At 37.9% G+C, this 20,497-nt stretch overlaps 1 protein-coding gene across 1 annotated transcript in view; it reads left to right on the forward strand.

The window, feature by feature from the left end:
• Window positions 1-238: 238 nt before the first annotated feature.
• PLPPR4 (phospholipid phosphatase related 4) overlaps window positions 239-20,497 on the forward strand; it is a 40,453-nt gene continuing 20,194 nt past the window's right edge. Inside the window, exon 1 of the mRNA XM_037500174.2 lies at window positions 239-609. Coding sequence (XP_037356071.2) covers window positions 532-609 — 78 coding nt within the window. The 5' untranslated portion in view covers window positions 239-531. The remainder of the gene's footprint in view (window positions 610-20,497) is intronic.

Genomic DNA, 20,497 nt, shown 5'->3' on the forward strand with positions numbered 1-20,497 from the left:
ATGGGTTTTCGTGCCGTGGGTCAGAGCGCAGGAGCTGAGCATCTGCTCTCCAGCAATTCGGAGCTGCGATCTCAGACTGACCCAAGCAGCATCCCAGGCGGTAGTAGTGTCTAGCTCCTCAGGCTCACTGCTGCAGAATCCAGGGGTGCGTCCCCTTTTCCGATTCTTGACGTCAGTCTGTGACACCCGCGAAGATTCGCAAGGGCGGTGGAGAGCAGAAGGCGAGTGGCAGGGAGGGGAAGCCATTGCAGCAGCAACTTGGAGGAGAGCTGGACGTCTCTCCAGGAGAAAACCAGAGAGCGGGAGGCAGAGTTGGGGAGGCGGAGGACCCGCCAGCCGGGGAGGCGCAGGTTACTGCAAAGAGGGGCGGGGAGAGACGGGGGCGCTGCATGCAGCGCGCTGGCTCCAGCGGTGCCCGCGGGAATGTGACAGCAGCTGCGCCCGCGCTTGCGGCTGGAGGAAGCAGCTCGCCTCCGCCGCGCGGTGCACACCTCGCCCGGGCTAGGACGCAGCCCTGGGCAGGCGGCAGGGATGTCGGCGAAAGAGAGGCCAAAGGGTAAAGTGATCAAGGACAGCGTCACCCTCCTGCCCTGCTTTTATTTCGTCGAGGTGAGTTGGCCCAGCGCCTTGGCATAATGCAGATCCGCCGGGGCACCTCTGGAGAGGATTTGGGTCTCTTGGAGGCGCGGGGACTTTACCAGGAGGGTTCCCGCTGCTGTCCCCAAATGCCCGGCCTCTCCCAGCTCCCCCCTTCTCTGCCCAGGTTTTTCAGAACCCCCTCACCCCCGCCCCCGAGTGTGACTGTGAGTGCCTGCCAACCCAGGGCGATGATCACTAGAGGTGTTGCTCGGGGTGGCCTGCGGGGAAAGAGGTACCTGTGTGAGTGTGTGTGGGGGGCTAGATCCCAGGCCCTCCTGTTGTGCTTGTGTGCAGTGTCTGTGCCCCAGAGGGGCCATGATGCCTCTATTTCAGAATTGGTGTCTTCAGTCTTGGAGTGCATATTTAGAACTCTGTAAGATTTTGGTGAGGAATGGGGGATGTTTACATCGTATTAGAATTATCGATTCCTTCTCTCACTAAAGAAACCCAAAAGCCAGCTGACCATGCAAGACCATACAATAACAACAAAAACCTTGCCCTATTATAATTACTATGGTGCTCACATCTGCTTCTAAAATTAGCTCTGCACATCTAGGCATGGATTTATCAGTCCTTTTCCATAGTTAACAAAAATTATCGATCTACACCTATATATCCATATACATAAGTACATACATACATACATATATGCTTATGTATGTATTTATAATATGGAATATATAATACTTTCAACATTAGTGACATCATCTGATTTTACATGATTTGTACAAGTACACTTATTCTATGCCGAATGGTGTTACAGATAAGCAATTAACATGCAGATTATTCATAATGACCCTCCAACTTACTGAAATGCAGTATGTAAGGGAGGAACAGTTTATGGGAGGGTTATAAAGATTGACAGGTACAATGATTCCATGCACTGTGGGCCATTGCATTAGGAAGACATTTTTAAGCAAGAGGTTTATTAAATCATAGGTAGAGAAGAGATGTTTTGGAAAGGTTTTGTGAAACCATATGGTTTTAGGCATGAAACTGTGTTCTTTTTAATTAGAGCTTGGTTACATAAAGAATTATAAGACTGTTGCTAAATTATAAATATCCTTCCTTGGCTGTCTTTTCAGTCAAATATGGAGGTTAAGCACTTCCAAGTACAGATAGCAGATTCTGTATTTGATAACTGTGAGGCTTATCTGTGTGGAGGGATAGTCACCGCCTTAATCTGGGGGAAGGGACATTGTCAGATTGCTCTTGTAGATAACAGTACATGTGTAAGTTTCTCTTAGGTGTTACAGATTTTTTTAAATGGTTTCAGCTTTAAGAAAGATGTATGTGACACAGAGAAATGATGGGCAACTCCCATGGCCCATAGAAAAGGAAAAAAAGTCCTGTTTATTTAGAGCAATTAATTGATTATCATATTTTTGCCCTTATTTTATAAAGATGTTGAAATCATGTTTAGGTAATTTTGTTGCCAGATTATAAAGAGTTTATTAAAAAAATGTGGGTAGCAAAAGATTCTGTGATGAAAAGGGTAAAGGAAAAGTAAGATGGGATATAGGACTTCAAGTTAAATCCGATCAGCTACTTGTCGCACCTTGGCTTTGAACAGAAGCATTTTCCTTCATGTCTAGATCTATTACACCTCTTAAGGAGAAATCAGTTAATTGCTGGGATTCACCTCCAGGAAGGAGCAACTTGAGGTCAGCTAGAAATGAATACATAGGGATTGCAGCTCTATGACTTCAAGGAAAATACTTTCATGAAAGAGGAAGCAAACCAGAGAATTAAGGACATTCCCATAAGGAATCTGTGTACACTTTTGAGGTACCTTTAGCAGGAGTGCATGCCCCTTAACCTAGCATTTTAAAAGTAAAAAGACCTCATAATACATTTGAAATGTGTCTCTAGGAAAAAACACAAGACATATGCTACTTATTTCCATGAAAGAAAATAACCCAATTCATTACATTCAATTTGACCCACTTAGATGCACTCTACCAACTCCTTAGCAGGGCAAGCTAAAGAACAATTACTTGAAGACAATTCATGGAGTTTGAATGAACATTTATGATATTATGTCTTGGGGGTAACGGACTTGAAAGGGACACAGAATTGGACTGCAAATTATCTCTATGAGATGTAAATGCCTGATAAACCACTAAAGAGCCTCTGAAAATGGGAGAAGACATTAGTACACAATTATTTACATTGTTGACAGAATGCTCTACTGATTTCCTTTGGAATGACTAATTTTGTTGCTGGTGAGAATGAAGTTTCATCTCCTATGATAGATGATTAAATATAACATGAATTTATGTCAGTAAAGTACTTTAGAGTAATGACATTTTGCTTTGCAACATAGATTCCCAAGACCTTAGTAATTAATATGGAAAGGTGGAGCATGAGTGAATCTCCTTCCATCACATATCAGTCAAAGCACATATTTCAAGCCTCCTCTGTGACTTCAGACAATAATTTAAGTAACAAAAAGAAATAGAAAGAGGGGCCTCCCCGGTGGCGCAGCGGTAGAGCGCTGGGTTGCGAAGCTGCCCGCGGCCTCTGCGGTGCCGTTCAATCCCGGCTGCTCCCGGCCACTGGAGGAGGGTCCCACATGCGCGCAGACCTCTCCTGCCGCCCGCTGCTCCCTCAGCAGTGTACTTCGGTCCTTCTGCCTGCTCTGCCCTCGCTCTGGCTCTGGCTGTGAATTCTCTCACCCTCCCGCGCTTCTGACTGTACCCAGTGCATGTATAAACAAAACAAACAAGCAACAAATAAATAAAGAAAAAAACATGCCTCTATTAAAAAAAAAAAAAAAAAAAGAATAGAAAAGAACAGATCTTGAGGAGAAAACAGTCTTTGGTCATCAGGTCAGTGACACTTCTAAAGTCAGTAACTTAAACTGCCTTTCTTCAAGGAATGCATTCTGATTTAAATTGCTATTCATGAGAGGCATGAGATATGAAGAAATTTTAACTGGCAAACTGAAGGGGAAGCAGCTTTCATTAAGATCAGAGGGACTGAAATGAAGTCAGACTGAATTATAGCAGAAAAATGGCAGCACAATCTATGGGGAAAACATGGGCCCAACACTCAGATTGACCTGGTTCAAATACCACCTTTGCCATCCTCTACTTGGATAATTTTCTCCTCCATATATAGTAGAAATTAGATACATAATAATTTAGATACATGTAAACATAATTTCATATACATTCATATATAATAAAAATTATAGCACATATATCTTAGAATATATTATGAGGTTAAAGCATAGAAGACACCAAGAATCATGCCTTAGAAAATACCTGAGATATGTTAGTTCCTCTTCTCTCTTATAACTGTCCTCGACCTAAATTGATTTATTTTACTTCTGGGTTAGTCTTAAGGGATCAAGTCCTATAAGATCTAGCTTGAGAGTTCCCATTGTTCAGAAGAAGCACCTCTTCCTAATTCCAGAAGTGTCTTGAGTTCTATTGAACTGTCCTGAAAAGGAAGAGAATATAGTCAAAAGGAAGAGAATATAGTCTGAAGCACTTAATAGGTACTAAAAATAAAACAAAATGCTTTACACAAATCATCTCATCTATTTGCAAAGATTCTTGTTAAGAAAGAAGGCGTTATTATCCATGTTTCAAAGGCTGAACTGAAAGAAGTTAAACAACTTTCCCAAGTTTACAAAGCAAGATAAGAAGCAGGTGTTAACTCAGAGCAGAAGCTCTTACACTGCAATAACTGTCTCTCTCAGCTTGTTGAAAGAATATTCACGTTGGCAGAGTAACTTCCTCTTGTTTGCTACTGTAACCTAAGGTAAGGGCATATTGACAAAAGATGAAACAGATTTTCCTGTCAGCAGGCCAGCTTTCTCAGCTGAGTTCCTCCTCAGACACAAAGAGTTGGCGGACCGTACTATCCCACATGGATTCACTAGTTATCAGAAAATGTCTCCTCAACCAGCTCCCATGAATCAATGTTGGGAAAGAGTTGGGCAACCCAGGTGCAGAGTATCAGGTATCTCTAATTATATGCGCAGGCACCAGACTGAGGTATTTGGCCACTAAAATCAAATAATCTCATCCCAGTTCACCACCAACTTTAATGTTAAGCAAACATTAATTTATGGATAGAATTATTTTTTCATCTTTGATTTATGCTGCCAGTTGTCTGCTGATGAAAGGGCTGCTGGTGGACAGTAATTAAATATAGCGGTATTATATGGTGATTTGAGAAATACATGATTACTTTCAATACTACCTTACTTTAAGAACAACTTTAAAAATTCAGTTTTGCAATATTCTACATGGGAAAAGACAGGTCAAGCTGTGACTAGAACACTCCAACAAGCAAGTCCAAGGTCTATCAGGTTAAGCATAAAAGCAGATAAAAGGAATGTTCCATCCAAGAAAATGTTTCTCTTGCCTTTAAAGTTCCAAAGCTCTCCCCAAGCAATGAATATATCACTTACAGTGGCAGCTGCTGCCAGTAAGTCATCTACAATTAGAAAAGGTCTTTCAAGCTTAATAACCCAATATCATGTATGAAAAGTGTGGTTGTCAGGGTGTCTAATGCCTTTCCAAAGCATTATGTTTCCATCTGTGCTTAAAATCACCATTTTGTACTCAATAGTCAAAAGATATAAGGTTCACATCAATACAGTATGTAATATAAGCAAAATGATAATTTACCTTTTAAGCTAAAAAGACCAATTCTTAATAAAAGGGAAAGAAATAATTTTCTATTTTTTTTTAAAAAAAAAGATTTATTTATTTATTTATGCATAGAAGAACAGGGGAGTAGGCCAGAGATGCAGGGGGTGAGAGAATTCACCACAGATTAGGGAGCCGAATAGGGGAATCCACTGAAATATACTGCTAAGGGAAACAGCCACACCATATGTGGGTTAGCTTCCTGGCCTGGATCATACTCAGGCCATAGGGTGATAGCACAGAGACTTAACCCCTAAACTACCAGGGAGGCCCCTAGAAATTATTTTCATGTAAACATCCTTTTATAACATACACTGACATTATTAACGCAATGCTTAATTATGAAGTAGAAGAGCTATGTTTGATCTATGTACAAAGATATTTTTATAGGACTACTGATACAGATTGAAATTTCTTATTTCACAAGCACGCGCGCGTACACACACACACACACACACACGCCTGCACAATCACAAGGGGGAGTGATAATATCATCTCTTCCTCCAGTAAATACACAATAACAGTATCTGAAGCACCACAGATTCAAAATATTAGAAAGTATATGGAAACTTTTCACTTACTCAAACTGTTTTACTTAATAATGGATGTGTTTCAGGATTTTGTTAATGCAGGTTAAATGTTATAGAGTCAATAATAGGCAGTGTGTTCAGGAGTAGAAGGTGTTTCTGCTGCCCTCCTCTGCACAGTAATTCAAAAAGCCTTTGTCTGAGTAAAGATGCCCTAGTTATTTCAGTTTCAACATTCAATTTTTGTTTTCTTCCTACTGGATAGTGTCCATAGATGCTTAATCATAGCAAAGATTCATTCATAAGATTGTATTTGATCTCATGTTCCTGTGAAAATAATATAACTCATTTGATGTCTTCATCAAGAAATATAGCTAGTTTATTTTCTTCTACGTAAACTTTAGCATCAGTAGGCAGCACAGAATTTTAACATTTTCACATTACATGTACCAAAATGTGGCTGTTGATGTTTTCCCTTTTGTAGATGGCAGAGAGTTTGCTCTAAGAAGTTCTCTAAATCCTGCCAACAGAGATGAGCTGACAAATAATTCCTCTTTTTTTAGAGTCACAGTGCACAAAGTCTTTTGATGAAAAAGAAAAAAAAAGGAAACCGAAAAGATAATGGAACTCTATGTTTTAAAGAGATTAAGTAAGGATATTTTCACAAATACCAAGACAAGTACTGAACACAGAACCTGCTATTAGGGAATTCTCTACCATTGTTAGGTGTCATCATTATAGTACCTCCATGGCCAAGTTGCTCAAAATATTCTTTGTCCTACTTTTCTCTAACAGGGAAAAAATATGTGCCTTCTACTACCCTCAAAGGGATACTATTACTATTGTAAATAATAAAATAATAATAATAAAGGGCCTCCCTGGTGGCGCAAGGGGTTAAGCATAGCACTGTGAAGCTATCTGCAGCCTCTGCAGCATGAGTTCGATACCCGGCTGGCCAGGCAGCTACTCACATGGCACAGCAGATCTCTCCTGCCTTGCCCGCTGCTCCCCTCAGAAGTGTATTTCAGTCAGTCTGCCTGTTCTGTTCTTCGCTTTGTCCTTGGTGAATCCTCTCACCCCCCGTACCTCTGGCCTGTATCCCAGTTCTTGTATGCATAAATAAATAAATCTTTAAAAAATAGTAATTAAAAAAAATAGTCCATCTTAAATCTTTATGTGACAGATCCTGTGCATACATTTACTTTAATTCTAAGGATAATCTAGAAGTGTAATATTGATTGTATTAATTCAGTACCCAAGAAGGTATTATTATCTTTATTTTTCAAATCAGCAAATAGTAACTCTTTCTGCGAACAACAGCAATTAGGTGAAGGTGTCGGGATTTGTGTGTTTTTCCATTATGCTCTTGTGTTAATAGAACACTCTAGATCAAGTGAGCTTCTAAGATTTATTTATTTATTTATGCATACAAGAGGTGGGGTGTAGGACCCAGAAGTGTGGGGGTGGGGCAGTGAGAGGATTCACCAGGGACAGAGTGGGGAGCAGAAGAGGTGGATTGACTGAAATACACTCCTGAGGGGACCAGCAGGCGAGACAGTAGATGTCTGCTGCACCCTGTGGGTCAGTTGCTGGCTGGAGATCGACCTCTTGCTGCAGTGGTTGCTGATAGCTTGATAGTGCTGAGACCTAACTCCTTGCACCACCAGGGAGGTCCTCATATGTACTTATAGTAACCCTTAATGGGAAATGGAATGCAAAGACCTCCTCTGCTGTAACTTGGCTGCTTCGTGGTATCTGAAGGCACACACTTGGAAGATGTCTGGTAGGGGCTCCATCTGAATTGTAAAATAGTTTTTCTGTTCATTCAGCTACTGAACTTGGCTGTGTTAGTGCTATCCATTTCTGAGATACAATAAATGATTTAATTCTGACATGGATTAAATGAGAGATGAGCTGGCAGATCTTTTTTCCTCTTCCAAAGTCACAATGCAAAGTCTTTTGATGAAAAAGAAAGAGGAAATAGAGAAGATAATAGTGTCAGGACACAATGACTGTCTACCTTGGGGACTTGTGTTGCGAAAGCCCACAGCCACACAGGAGTGTCCTGTGGAGACTGAACGAAGTTGGAGTAAAAGAGAAGAGATAGAACTGAAATAACGTGGAGGGCTCTGAGAATGATAGAGCTGGAGGAAAGAATTTCAAAGATAACAGAAGCAGAGAGTCCAGGCCAGGTCAGATTAGAAGAGAAAGGGCTAGAAAATAGAAGGTAGGGAGCCTCCCTGGTGGCCTAGGGGTTGTCTCAGTGCTACCACCATGATGGCCCTCCCAGTGGTATGTATTAGGTCCCAGCCAGGGAGCCATCCACCTTTTGTGCAGCAGACCTCTCCTGTCTTGCCCACTATTCCCCTCAGCAGTGTATTTCAGCAGATCTGCCTTTCTGCTCCCCACTCTGGCTCTGGTGAATCCTCTAAGCCCCATCCCTCATGCCTCTGGCCTATACCCCAGTTCTTCCACACAAAAATAAATAAATAAAATCTTAAAAAAAAAAAGAAAATAGAAAGTATGAGTGAATGCATGTGAGGGTAACAGGTATCTAATCTGTGAGCAAACCAAGAGACTCTTGGGCATTTAGGTTACCTAAATTGGTTGTTTAATAAAAAGGATTGGAAGCACAATTATTACATTTATGTTGGGAGTATATTACTAATATTACTCTCAGATTTTCTCCATATATATATATATATATATATATATATATATATATATATACATATATGTATGATTTTCTCCATACACAGGCTATTTCTCAAGCAAACTCTCAGGAAAAATTATACAATTATAGAATTGTCTGATAAAATCATGTACTTCAAGAACATCTGGTTTAATTCTATCTTCTATGACAAAAGAGAAACTGTAACTTGAAAAGGTTAACTGAGTTGTGTAAATACACACTGTGGTTAATATCAGATCAGTAATAGGACCTAAATCTCCTGACTCCTGTTCTAGTGCTCGCTCCTAATTATTACTATTTCTAGAATTCCTTATATTAGAAAGTTTCCCCCTGGATTATAACACTTCGAATGGAGGTCATTCTACTTGTGCATGTGAACAAATTGTGCTAGCTTTTTAAAAGTTATGTGTAAATATCTAGGGTACATATTACTTGACACTACCACATTGTATTAAACAACATGTTAAAACAATTATGAATGGAGCTTCTACTTTTCCAAATTGTTAGACTCTTTGTAAAGCATGGTTATAGCTAAAGATCAGAAGATCAGAAGTGATGTTTTTTTCTTTTTTCTTACCTAATTGGCCATCTATAATTTTACAGTTACTTCCCTTGACGTAAGTTCTCTGACAGACTAAAGAGAGAGGAAATATTGAAAGAAGTAAGAATATAATTTATACACCACCAATAACAAAATCACTAAAATTTCCAATATATACATGAATGTAACATTTCACATGCATGATCTCATGTGAACCATTCAAAATATAATTGAGGAGTAAATATTTACAAATTAAGAAACTGAGATTCATGGAGTTGCAAGAATTTTTGCAAACTCAAGTAGTGCTAATTCTCCCATTTGGTTACAAAAAAAATAGTTTATATTTAAACTGTGCAATGTCTAATTATGACCACTGGTGCTCAAGTGCGTATGGTTGTCTTGAATTAGTTAGCTGAGAAACATGCTTCTAGAAACTATGGATTGGAGCAATTTCCTGATGGTCAGGAGCATTTTGGAATGTGATCACTAATGACAGAAATGCTAATTTTGACACAATTAATGTTGAGATGTTTTCCTGTAATTAGACACTGAATCAATTGCCCCTTATATCCACTACTATTTGGTTGTTTTTAATCACAAAACATTTATGTTCATGAACATAAGGAGGATAATTGCTTTTTTATTTGTTGTACCAAAATGGCTTCTGCCCACTCTTCTAAAACTGACATTAGACCATGTAGGTATAAATTAAACAGAGAAACACAGGTAATGGAAATCAATGTATTTTGAGGAAAATGCCAGCAAGGTATTAGTATGTTTGACACACTGTTGTTTCTGTGGGAACAATGGAAATATGTGTAGATATGTTGTCTATGATTTAATGTTCACAAAAAAGATTGTGTGTTGGTAAAGCTGCATCTAATAAAGTCCTAATCATGCTTCAGAAATTGGTTTCTCATGGATTACATCCAAAGAGACCAATTTTATATTAAGTACTCTCCAAAAAATGGCACTAAAATGAAAAATCAGGGCATAATTTGTTTTCTATCTTCAGAATAATTCATTTATTCATTGAATAAATATTTATTCATTGCTTATCTTGAACCTTATGGCTACATAATGGAAATAATATGGAACTGTGATTGGCATACTTCCTACTGCATAGAAGAATTTCAATAAATTTTCTCTAAATGGATGGAATAAAACAGGATTAATAATTATGAATATAAACTTTCCTTCTTTTTTTTAACCAGTGGAGATATTTTTATCTGTAAGGTGAGTGATGAGTGTTCCAACAAAGATGCGACTCTGCCTTGTGGATTTTTGAACAATTGAAGTTAAATCAATCTCCAACATCTGAACATGTCGTTATTTCTTAATTGTATTTATTTTATGATTCAGGGCATGGATTATTAGAGATTATTTGAGATCTAAGACGTCAAAGAGAGCAATTATGTAAACAAAACTTACAGTTACAGTTTTAATTTTCATGGAAAACTTTTTAGTTGCATAAGGCATGCGTAGAAGCAAAGACAATTTTCTGCACCTAAGCTCTTATAAAAGAATGCAGTTTTTTTGCTCTTATAAAAGAATGCAGTTTTTTAAAAATTTGATTTACTTAATGGCTTTGTAATTCTGGGCAAGGAATTCAGTTCCTCCAAATCTCAGTTTCCTCATTTGAAAAATGGTGAAAATATTGTGGGAATCTTAGTTTTTGAGAACCTTTAATTATATACAAATTATATAATATATCTAACAGTTTTGGATGCAAGCTCAGTGCTAGTAAATGGGTTTCTCTTTCCTAATTACCAACACTCATTACACCCACCACATCTTGTCTAAAGTAAACTTTCTATGTAACATCAGATACTACTACATTTCCTGCAGAGGAATTTGTTTTCCTGATTGGGAGGTGGGGAGGAGATATCACACATTTAGGTGTGTTTTACAGTGTGCATACAAAGTAATTAATTATGATGTATGAATACACAAAAACAAATTCTTATTAGAATCCCTGCTCATTTTATTGTGAGAGGCATACACACTCCCATGCACGCCCATACATACACACACACACACACCATACCTCACAAATTGGAGAACACTTGCCTTTAGTAACCATAATTGACCTTGACAATGGGAAGGAATTCACATTTATTTAGCATCTTCTATATGCTAATGTAATACTCTATGGCAAGTCTTGCTCCAAGGACATTAACCCATATGCTATAAGAAGCTTCTATTCTTATCTTTTTAGAGTTTTATGACACCATATATGAACTTGTATTCAGCAGAAGCTTTCCAGTACATATAACATCTCTTTACATGTCTGAGTTTAGCCATCTATGAAAGAAGGAAAATTATGTTCTCAAAAAAGTGATGGATAAGTCAAAGGATAATCTAATCTTTGGGAACAAGTGACCTCATTTAAGCTATTAGGGTGAGACTCACTGGAATCTTTTCTTTAAGGTAGTTAAATATACTCTAGAAAATTAAGAGAGTTTTGACCCTTGGGTGATGATCTAGAGATGCTTGTATTGTAGCAACTGAGATCTGAGTGACTGAAACATCAAGTACTTATAATTGTAAAGATTTTGGTGTGAGTCATAAGTCTTCACGGAAAAAATGATACAGAGTTAGGCGGCAATCTGTTGTAAAGTATATACTAGATAGATGAAACTTTTGAAACTCTTCTACCCTAAATTCTCATTAGGTTTCTAGCTTGCAGTAGAATATTCCAGGTATAAAGAAAACTTATTTGATTATACAGGAGTCTTCAGTATTTAATTCTCAGATATATTTGGGTTAAGTCATCAATAATATTGATTCTAGAGAAATTTCAGGTGGTTAGACTATGAGATAATTAAGAGGAGTTTGTCTTATTTTTCATCTTTTAATTTTAGTCTGTAGAGCAATGGAAATAGCAGGAAACAGGCCAGAGGCTCTCAATAATTAATGTTCCACTAATTTTTGTGTTGGTCAAGAAATATAGCAACTTAATTAATGAAAATGAGGAAATGGAGCCTCTACTTACCCTCAGCTTTGACCTTGATCTTGGCCTCAGTGCCCTCTGGCTGATGCTGTGGTCTTTTCAGCCTGGGCAGAAATAGAAGAAATTGGTAAGACTTCTGAGCCCAGATGTTGTTTCAACATATCTAAGAACAACTGCAGATACCCTCACAAGATGCCTGCTGTATAGGCTTATAATCAGTTCATTGATTATAAACATGATCTAGAGAGCTAGATCACTTAACTTTCTAATATAGCTAACAACAGTATAATCTTGTACTAATCATGTGAATCTTTGTGCCTCAGTTCCTTCATCTTTAAGATGGGGATAGTTTTTTTTTTTTTACAATGGGGATCTTAATAGTACTTATCGGAGGGGTGTTGTGAGGATTGCATGCACTCAGACATACAAAGCACTTTAAATAGTACCTGACCAATTTTAGTAGAATTAAACTATCAGTACCCATATTTTTTAAAGTCAGGTATATGCTCTAAGGGAAAATAAATTACCACTGGAAGAAAAGGTTTAAAAGCAATTACCTTTTAACAATTGAAATACAGTTCCCCAATCTCAGGCCTTAGTCACTAATTTGGTTTAAAGAACAAAATACTTTCCAAGACAATGCACATACTTCAGTGTCCAATTATGTAAAATGTGCATATCTTCAGGACCTGACATTCAAGTTGGTGATTACAAAGCTTACACCCCAAACCTAATACTAGATCAATATTCAGGTAACAAAACAGCCAGGAATTATAATTTTAGACTTGACTGTTAGATCATTGAGTGATTGTAGTAAGACTCTTTAGAGCTGTAAACGTGTAGCTTGTGGAGAAAGAATAGATTTTTCCCACAAATCATATATATGAGGTCTGTCACTCTTCCTTATTAGTTAACATTACAATTTAGAAGACTCAATGTGAGTTTCTTGTGTACTTCGATATTAAAAGGAAATCAACAGAATTCTAGAAATCCAGTGCTGGCTTCATCCCCACACTTGGCACCTAGGATAGAGAAGAATGAGACAGTTTTTCTCAAGGATCTTGTCATTGAATAGAAGAGAACAATAAAGGAACAACCACCATCCCACATGACAATTGCTGTGACAGAGGCTCTCTCTGTGTAGTCAGAGAAATGGAGCCAGAGGAAACACAGGAAAGCATCTGGGTTTGAAATGTGCCCAAGTCCTGATACATTATATTAGAAATCACTCACTAGGGAAGACAGAAGTGATAAAATCAGACAACACCCAAGAAATATTAAAAGTTCTTGAGATACTACTAAAATGTTTGGGTTATATTTAAGAGCTGCACAGGATAGAACATTCAAGATCTCGGAATATCCAATCACTGAGAGTGTGATTTGACAGGACCTGCTGCCCCCTTTTTTAGTGCCACTCTCGCTTCTGTCCCTGAAGCTGATGGTCCAGTGATGCCTGGGGCTCTTCTTTCCTGAAAAGTCCCTGTCTAGTGCCAGATAGTGACATGTGCCAGAGAGGCAGCAGGATTCCTGCTTCCAGGAACTAAACAGTTCAGGTTTCAAATACTAGCCTTGTACTTAGAAGGCAAGCATGCTGTTCACTTATCTGGAACATGGAGTTTATTTTAAAATTCCCAAGGAGATTGCGAGTTTTAAATTAGATAATTTATAGGGAAATATCTAAATAAAAACTCAACACATGTTCTCTTTTTATTAGGTATGCGTATTTGCTCAATAAATTCTACTTTCAGTAACTGAAAGTAAAATGAAAACATAGATATTAGAATTTGAACAAAAGAAGCAATTTTCATATTTGAGTGATAAGGATGAAACAGCAGAGAAACTGTAAGAGTTAAGAGCAAATGAGTAGCTTTTTTCAAACACCCAGTTCCATTTGGGAATTGCAACCATTGTAGCAGGGTTGAGGGGGAGACAGATGAGACCCTGAGGAAATCAGTTTAAAGCATGTTTCCCAGACAGAGGTAGCTGGGTAAGAGGGTCATCCAACTCCCCAGCTTTGTGACCCTTCGGCAATTTAGTTACCTATCTTTGCCTCAGTTTTCTCATCTGTAAATTGGGGATACTAACAGATACTTGATAAAATGTGGATGCAGAAATCTTTATATATAGAATCAAACAATATGAAGCACCTAAATCTCTTCACATATGTTATGCATTGTTATGAAATTGTTCATATTATGTTTCTTTAATAGTAATGTCCTGATTTCATTCAATGCAATTCAGCCAACATTTCTAAATACCTAAAACATTCAAAATAGGTGTGGACTGCAAATATCTCACTTTTAAGTACCTGATTTAAAACAAAATATGGTAATATACAAACAACTACAACCCGAGGCAGAAATCCATAGTGAAATCCATGGTGAAATCCACAGCCCCACAGTGAAATCCATCTGGAGTTCCTGAGGCAGAGTCTGTAGTTCTGAAAGGACAGCATGTGAAGGTTTCAGGAAGAAAAATTTATGTACTCTCAACCTGTACAAGGACAACTCTTGCGGAAAACAAAGGTGAAAATGGAAAGCAGAGACTAAAGCATGTCTTTGGGGAATAAGTGTAATGGACAAAGTCTCTCTGTAGGTTGGGAAAGCAGAAAGTTAGGTATGGAGTAAAAATAAACAAGAAAGGCAGGTGAAAACTATATAATAAAAGACCATAAATGCCATTCAAAATAAATCTTGCTTTGTTATTAACAGCGCACTCTTGAAAGCATAATCAGGTGTGAATTCTGGTAAAATTAGAATTTTGGAAGATACAACACATTGTGAAGAGACTAGAGGTAGAAAACATACCCACTATTCAGGGCAATGATGGTGTGAAAGGAATGAGCAATGTTTCTTAAACAATGACAGCACGTGGAGAATTTTAAAACGATATGGTAATGTAGGAAAACCTTTATAACACCCATGCCAAATGAGACCCAGAACAGTTAAGGACTTTCTCCAAATTCCTGAAGCCATGGAATAAATGAGGCAAGAGAAAATGGATTTTCCTTGTTCGGAAACCAACACTGGTTTTCCACATCACACTGTTCTTTTAAAAATATATTTATGCATATCACACAAGCCACATCTATCTGAGAAAACTAATTTAGAGCTTTAATAATATTAGATGCCTTCTGATTTATTCTTTCCCTCAATGACACAAGTGTTAGTGTGTTTTTATAATCTGTATTTTTGAGCTTTACTGAGTTTATCTGAATATGTTATAATAAAGGTGAAGATAGTTTTATAAATCAGAATGCCCTATGCTAGTTATTATTATTGTCAATATTTGAAGGAAACATTTATCTGTGTTAGCTACAAGGCAAAAAATAATAAGGAAGATTATTAAAGGTTGCACTGTAGAAAATGAAAAATTCCATCGTCTTTGTGTTGACCTATTACATACAACCTCCTTAGGGCCACAACTTTAATAAAATTACTTTGATCTGCTAATATTTATTCCAGTTTGAATTTCATTTTAATATATTATCTTAATGCTTTAAATTTAACATTAATATGATTTATATGTCAAGATTGGGCCCCAAACTCCTATTTTAAACTTGTTGTTAACATAAAACTATTCTTTTTCTTTTTTGATTATCTCTTGCTTAGGAGTGGTTTGAATATACACAACTATAGTCTGTTACTGCTTATAATATTATTCATATCAAAACCAAGATAATTTAATTTTGCTATTGTTGTTCTCAAAAGTGAGGATGATGCTATTTAAATCATCCAGTATCTTTTTTTAAAGATTTATTTATTTATGTATATAGAAACTGGGGTACAGGCCAGAGGTGTGGGGTAAGAGAATTCACCAAAGACAGAAAGGGAAACAGGACAGGCAGATTGACTGAAATACACTGATGAGGGAACAGCAGGTGAGAAAAGAAAGGTCTGCTGCACCATGGGGGTAGCTCCCTGGCCGGGAATTGGAATTGAACTTGCGCTGCAGTGGCTGCAGATAACTTCATTGGTTGTGTCCTACCCCTTGCGCCACCAGGGAGACCCCATTCTGTATCTTTCTACCTGCTGCCTTGGACTCTCCCTTTTGCTTCAAATTAGCATTTTACTCTCTTCTGGAATGCTATATTTTGATAACAATAGAAACCACCTCAACTTTGTATTTTCAAAATAGAATCTCAGAAATAAGAGTAAGGAAATTACTTTCAAAAAAGATTCTCATGTAAGGCATTATGTGAAAGGTGACATTTGATGGGCATATCATTAATAGTTATAACAACCATAAATAATACCAACGTTTATAAACTAGTGCTCATCCCGGATATTGTTGAATATTACTTTTAATACTTCATTTAATCCTTTTAGCTATATATGATGATGGGTACTATCAATGAGCCTAGTTCACAGATAAGGAAGCTAAGATTTAAGGTAAAAATTTCCAAGGACACCCTGATGGTAGTAAGTGGAAGAGCTGACATTAGAACCTCCTAGGTGCCTCAAAAATCATATAACCCCACTGGTTTTAGTAAAGTATGTGACATTCTGGGCCTCCCTCGTGGCACAGGGGTTAAAGTCTCAGCACTAGCAACAATCGCCAGCCACTGTGGCATGAGTTCGAAATCTGGTCAGTGAGTTAATCCACATGGTGCAGCAGACCTCTTCTGTCTCATCACTGCTCACCTCAGCAGTGTATTCCAATGGATCTGCCTGTTCTGTTCCCTACTCTGTCTCTAGTGAATCCTCTCACCCCCCACACCTCTGGCCTACACCCCAGGTCTTGTACACATAAATTTTTTAAAAAAAATTATGTGACATTATGAGTGTCCTTCCCCATACACACACACACCCCCCAGGAATAGCACCTTACTCCAAGGCTATATCTTCACTGACACAGTTGAACAGATTCTGAAGTAATCATCCAAAATATTTATTGGTGGGCCTCCCCGGTGGCGCCGCGGTTGAGCACTGGGTTGCGAAGCTGCCTGCAGCCTCTGCGGCGCCGGTTCGATCCCCGGCTGCTCCCCGGCAGCCGGAGGAGGGTCCCACATGGCGCGCAGACCTCTCCTGCCGCCCGCTGCTCCCCTCAGCAGTGTACTTGGGTCCTTCTGCCTGCTGTGCTCCCCGCTCTGGCTCTGGTGAATTCTCTCACTCTCCCGCGCTTCTGACTGTACCCAGTGCATGTATAAACAAAACAAACAAACAAACAAATAAATAAAAAAAAAATGCCTCTATTAAAAAAAAAAAAAGTTAAAAAAAACCCAAAATATTGGGCCTCCCCGGTGGCGCAGCGGTTGAACGCTGGGTTGCGAAGCTGCCCGCAGCCTCTGCGGCGCCGGTTCGATCCCCGGCTGCTCCCCGGCCACCAGAGGAGGGTCCCACATGGCGCACAGACCTCTCCTGCCGCCCGCTGCTCCCCTCAGCAGTGTACTTCGGTCCTTCTGTCTGCTCTGCTCCCCGCTCTGGCTCTGGTGAATTCTCTCACCTTCCCACGCTTCTGACTGTACCCAGTGCTTGTATAAACAAGAAATAAATAAATCTTTAAAAAAAAAAAAAAACCAAAATATTTATTGGTGAATATGTGTCTACTAGGGAAAATTTACTTAATTTTCTGATTGGTCATGTTAATAAAGTTTTGTTCACTTTTCTGCAGAATAAATCAAATCTACTTATACACAAGCATTTAAACATGAGATAATTGGATGTAATTTGGGTGTCAACGTTCTTAGATAGGATTCCCATTTACAAAAATAAACAAAAGACATCAAAAAAAGAGAAAAGAAGGTGAGTAATCAAATCTTGTTTTAAAATGAAATATTTAACTTTCAAATTAATGAAGGAAAAACTTTCTGAATTTGTGCAAACCAACTTTTAGGATAATGTTTCCATATGCTAAGTAATACATATTTTTTAACGAGGATTTGCAAATAGAAACTCTTAAATGGAACTTTAAACTCAATAGCACTTCCATTAATTGACCCTAGTTGCATTTCATTATCCTCAAATTCTCTTCCCATTTTGGAAAGGATGCATAGATTAAGGTTAAGAAATTAGACTTCAAAACTGTAATTCATGGGTTCAAAATCTACCTCTGGCACTATTAAAGGAGACTGAGCTTATCCACCTACAAAATTAGAGCAATAACAGCACCTACCTAATAGAAAGGTTTAAACTAAATGAATAAAATTAATAAAATTAATTCGAATTTCTAAAACATAAAAATGCCTAGAACACAGTAAGTACCACATGAAGCAAATGTTAAAATGAAAACATTTTTAAGTGGAATATCTGTCATGCACCTTGAGGTGTTGATATATTGGTTAAGACTGAAAGCTTCTCTTCCTACATGAATAGGGATGGGACTGGTAAAGGGAGAGAATCAGATATTTGGAGTAATCTAATGATCATTGATTTGAATTAGAGAAATATAACTGTCCTGATATACTATTTGTTCTCTCTATTCAAAAGTATCCATATGAAGACAATGCCAGAATAATCTTCATACATTATTAATTTTCCCAATAAACCTTATTCTCATCTCATCACATAAAGATCTCTTGGGAATAGAAAACTTAATGCTGTCTTCTAAACTTTTTTCAAACCAAGCAACCAGAAATCATGGATGGTCAATGATGTCTTCAACAAAAAGCTGTCCTATTTGAGCAAGTGTTTATTCTCCACAAGTAACAAAGCCTTAAACTGAAATTTTTTTTTCAGTGTTTTAAGTCTACATTTTTAGATTCTGAAATGCTTAGTCTCACACAATATATTTGCAATATTTTCTTTTACCTGAGAGCAGATCTCTCACTAAGTTTATAATCCTTGGTGACCAAGCCTTGGTTATCCTGTTGTAGCTAGTAAATATTACCTGGCATATTGTAGTCTGGAGAAATGAATAATTTAATATATAACACATTATCTAGAAACTGAAATATGTCTAGGTTAGGTCTACCAGAAAAATTAGAGGAAATCCAGTATAATTAGAATTTGAGATAAACAATAAATGATTTTTAGTATAAGTATATCCCAAGTATATTGCATAGTATACACTTATACTAAATATTATTCATTACTTTTCTGAAATTCTAATCTGACTAGGTGACCTGGCATTTGTTAAATCTGGTCACTCTAGTTATTGTGATAAAGATTTACTCATTAATTTAATTAGTCATTTATCAACAACATTTACTGCTTCATTAAATTATTAAGTGATGGATTGCATATGCCAGGAACAATTCTATGTCCTGGAATTCAGCAATAAATAACATTGGCAGACTCTTAACTTCATGGAGCATATATTTCAACAGGAGCTGGGGAAAAATAAAAAATAAATAAGTGAGGTATTAAGTTGACACGGTAATTTCAGTTAATGATGAGTGACAGGTTGAACATTTTAAGGGTAGAGAGAGAAGAATGAATTAAGGATTACCTTAGAGTATATGAAATCATCATTAAAAGATGACAAGAAGTGGTCATACAAAGAACCAGAGGAAGACCACAAGAGAAAGAAAAGGCAGCAAACATAAAGGACCATACATAGAAATGAATTTGACTGTTATAGAAAATAAAGAATATCATGAGTACATAAAACTAAAGAACTTCTATACAACAAAGGAAAACATCAACAAAATAAAAAGACGGCTTACCAAATGGTACAAATATTTGCAAATCCTAGATTGAAGAAGGCGATAATATACAAAACATCAAGAACTAATGCAACTCAATAGCCAAAAACAAAACAAAGTATGTAATAAACAAAGACTCAAAAAGATATTTTTCCCCCCAGAGGATATAGAGATGGCCAACAGGTGCATGAAACATCAAGAGGTGCTCAACATCACTAATCTTCAGGAGCATGGAAATCAAATCCCTAAAGCAATATCACCTTATAGCTGATAGTAGGGAAATTTTAAAAAAGTGTTGATGAGGATGTGGAGCAAAGGAACCCCATCCTCAACTAGAGCAATTGAGATATGATCCAATATAATTTTCAAAGACCCTTTGGGATCCTGAGTGGAGAAGGATGTGTGGTATGAGAGGATAAAAGTGAAAGCAGAACACCAGTTAGAAAGTAACCCCAAGAGCAAAAGTAAAAGATGACATGGGCTCCTACCAGACGGGTAGATGAAATAAAGATCAAATTTGAAAGCATAAAGAATAGTATGAATGGGGCCTCTCAGGTGGCGCAGAGGTTGAGGTCTGGGTTGCGAAGCTGCCTGCAGCCTCTGCAGCCCTGGTTCGATCCCCGGCTTCTCCTCGGCCCCAGAGGAGGGTCCCACATGGCACACAGACCTCTCCTGTCGCCCACTGCTCCCCTCAGCAGTGTACTTTGGTCCTTCTGCCTGCTCTGCTCCTCGCTCTGGCTCTGGTGAATTCTCTCACCCTCCCGGCTTCTTACTGTACCCAGTGCTTGTATAAATAAATAAAAATAAATCTTAAAAAAAAAAAGAATAGTATGAATGGCTTATTTCATGAGCATGATCCCTTCCAGGTCCATCTATGTTGCTGCAAATTGCAT

Source organism: Talpa occidentalis, unplaced genomic scaffold, assembly GCF_014898055.3.
Source record: "Talpa occidentalis isolate TD23 unplaced genomic scaffold, MPIMG_talOcc4v2.1 talOcc4.9, whole genome shotgun sequence".
Lineage (NCBI taxonomy): Eukaryota > Metazoa > Chordata > Mammalia > Eulipotyphla > Talpidae > Talpa > Talpa occidentalis.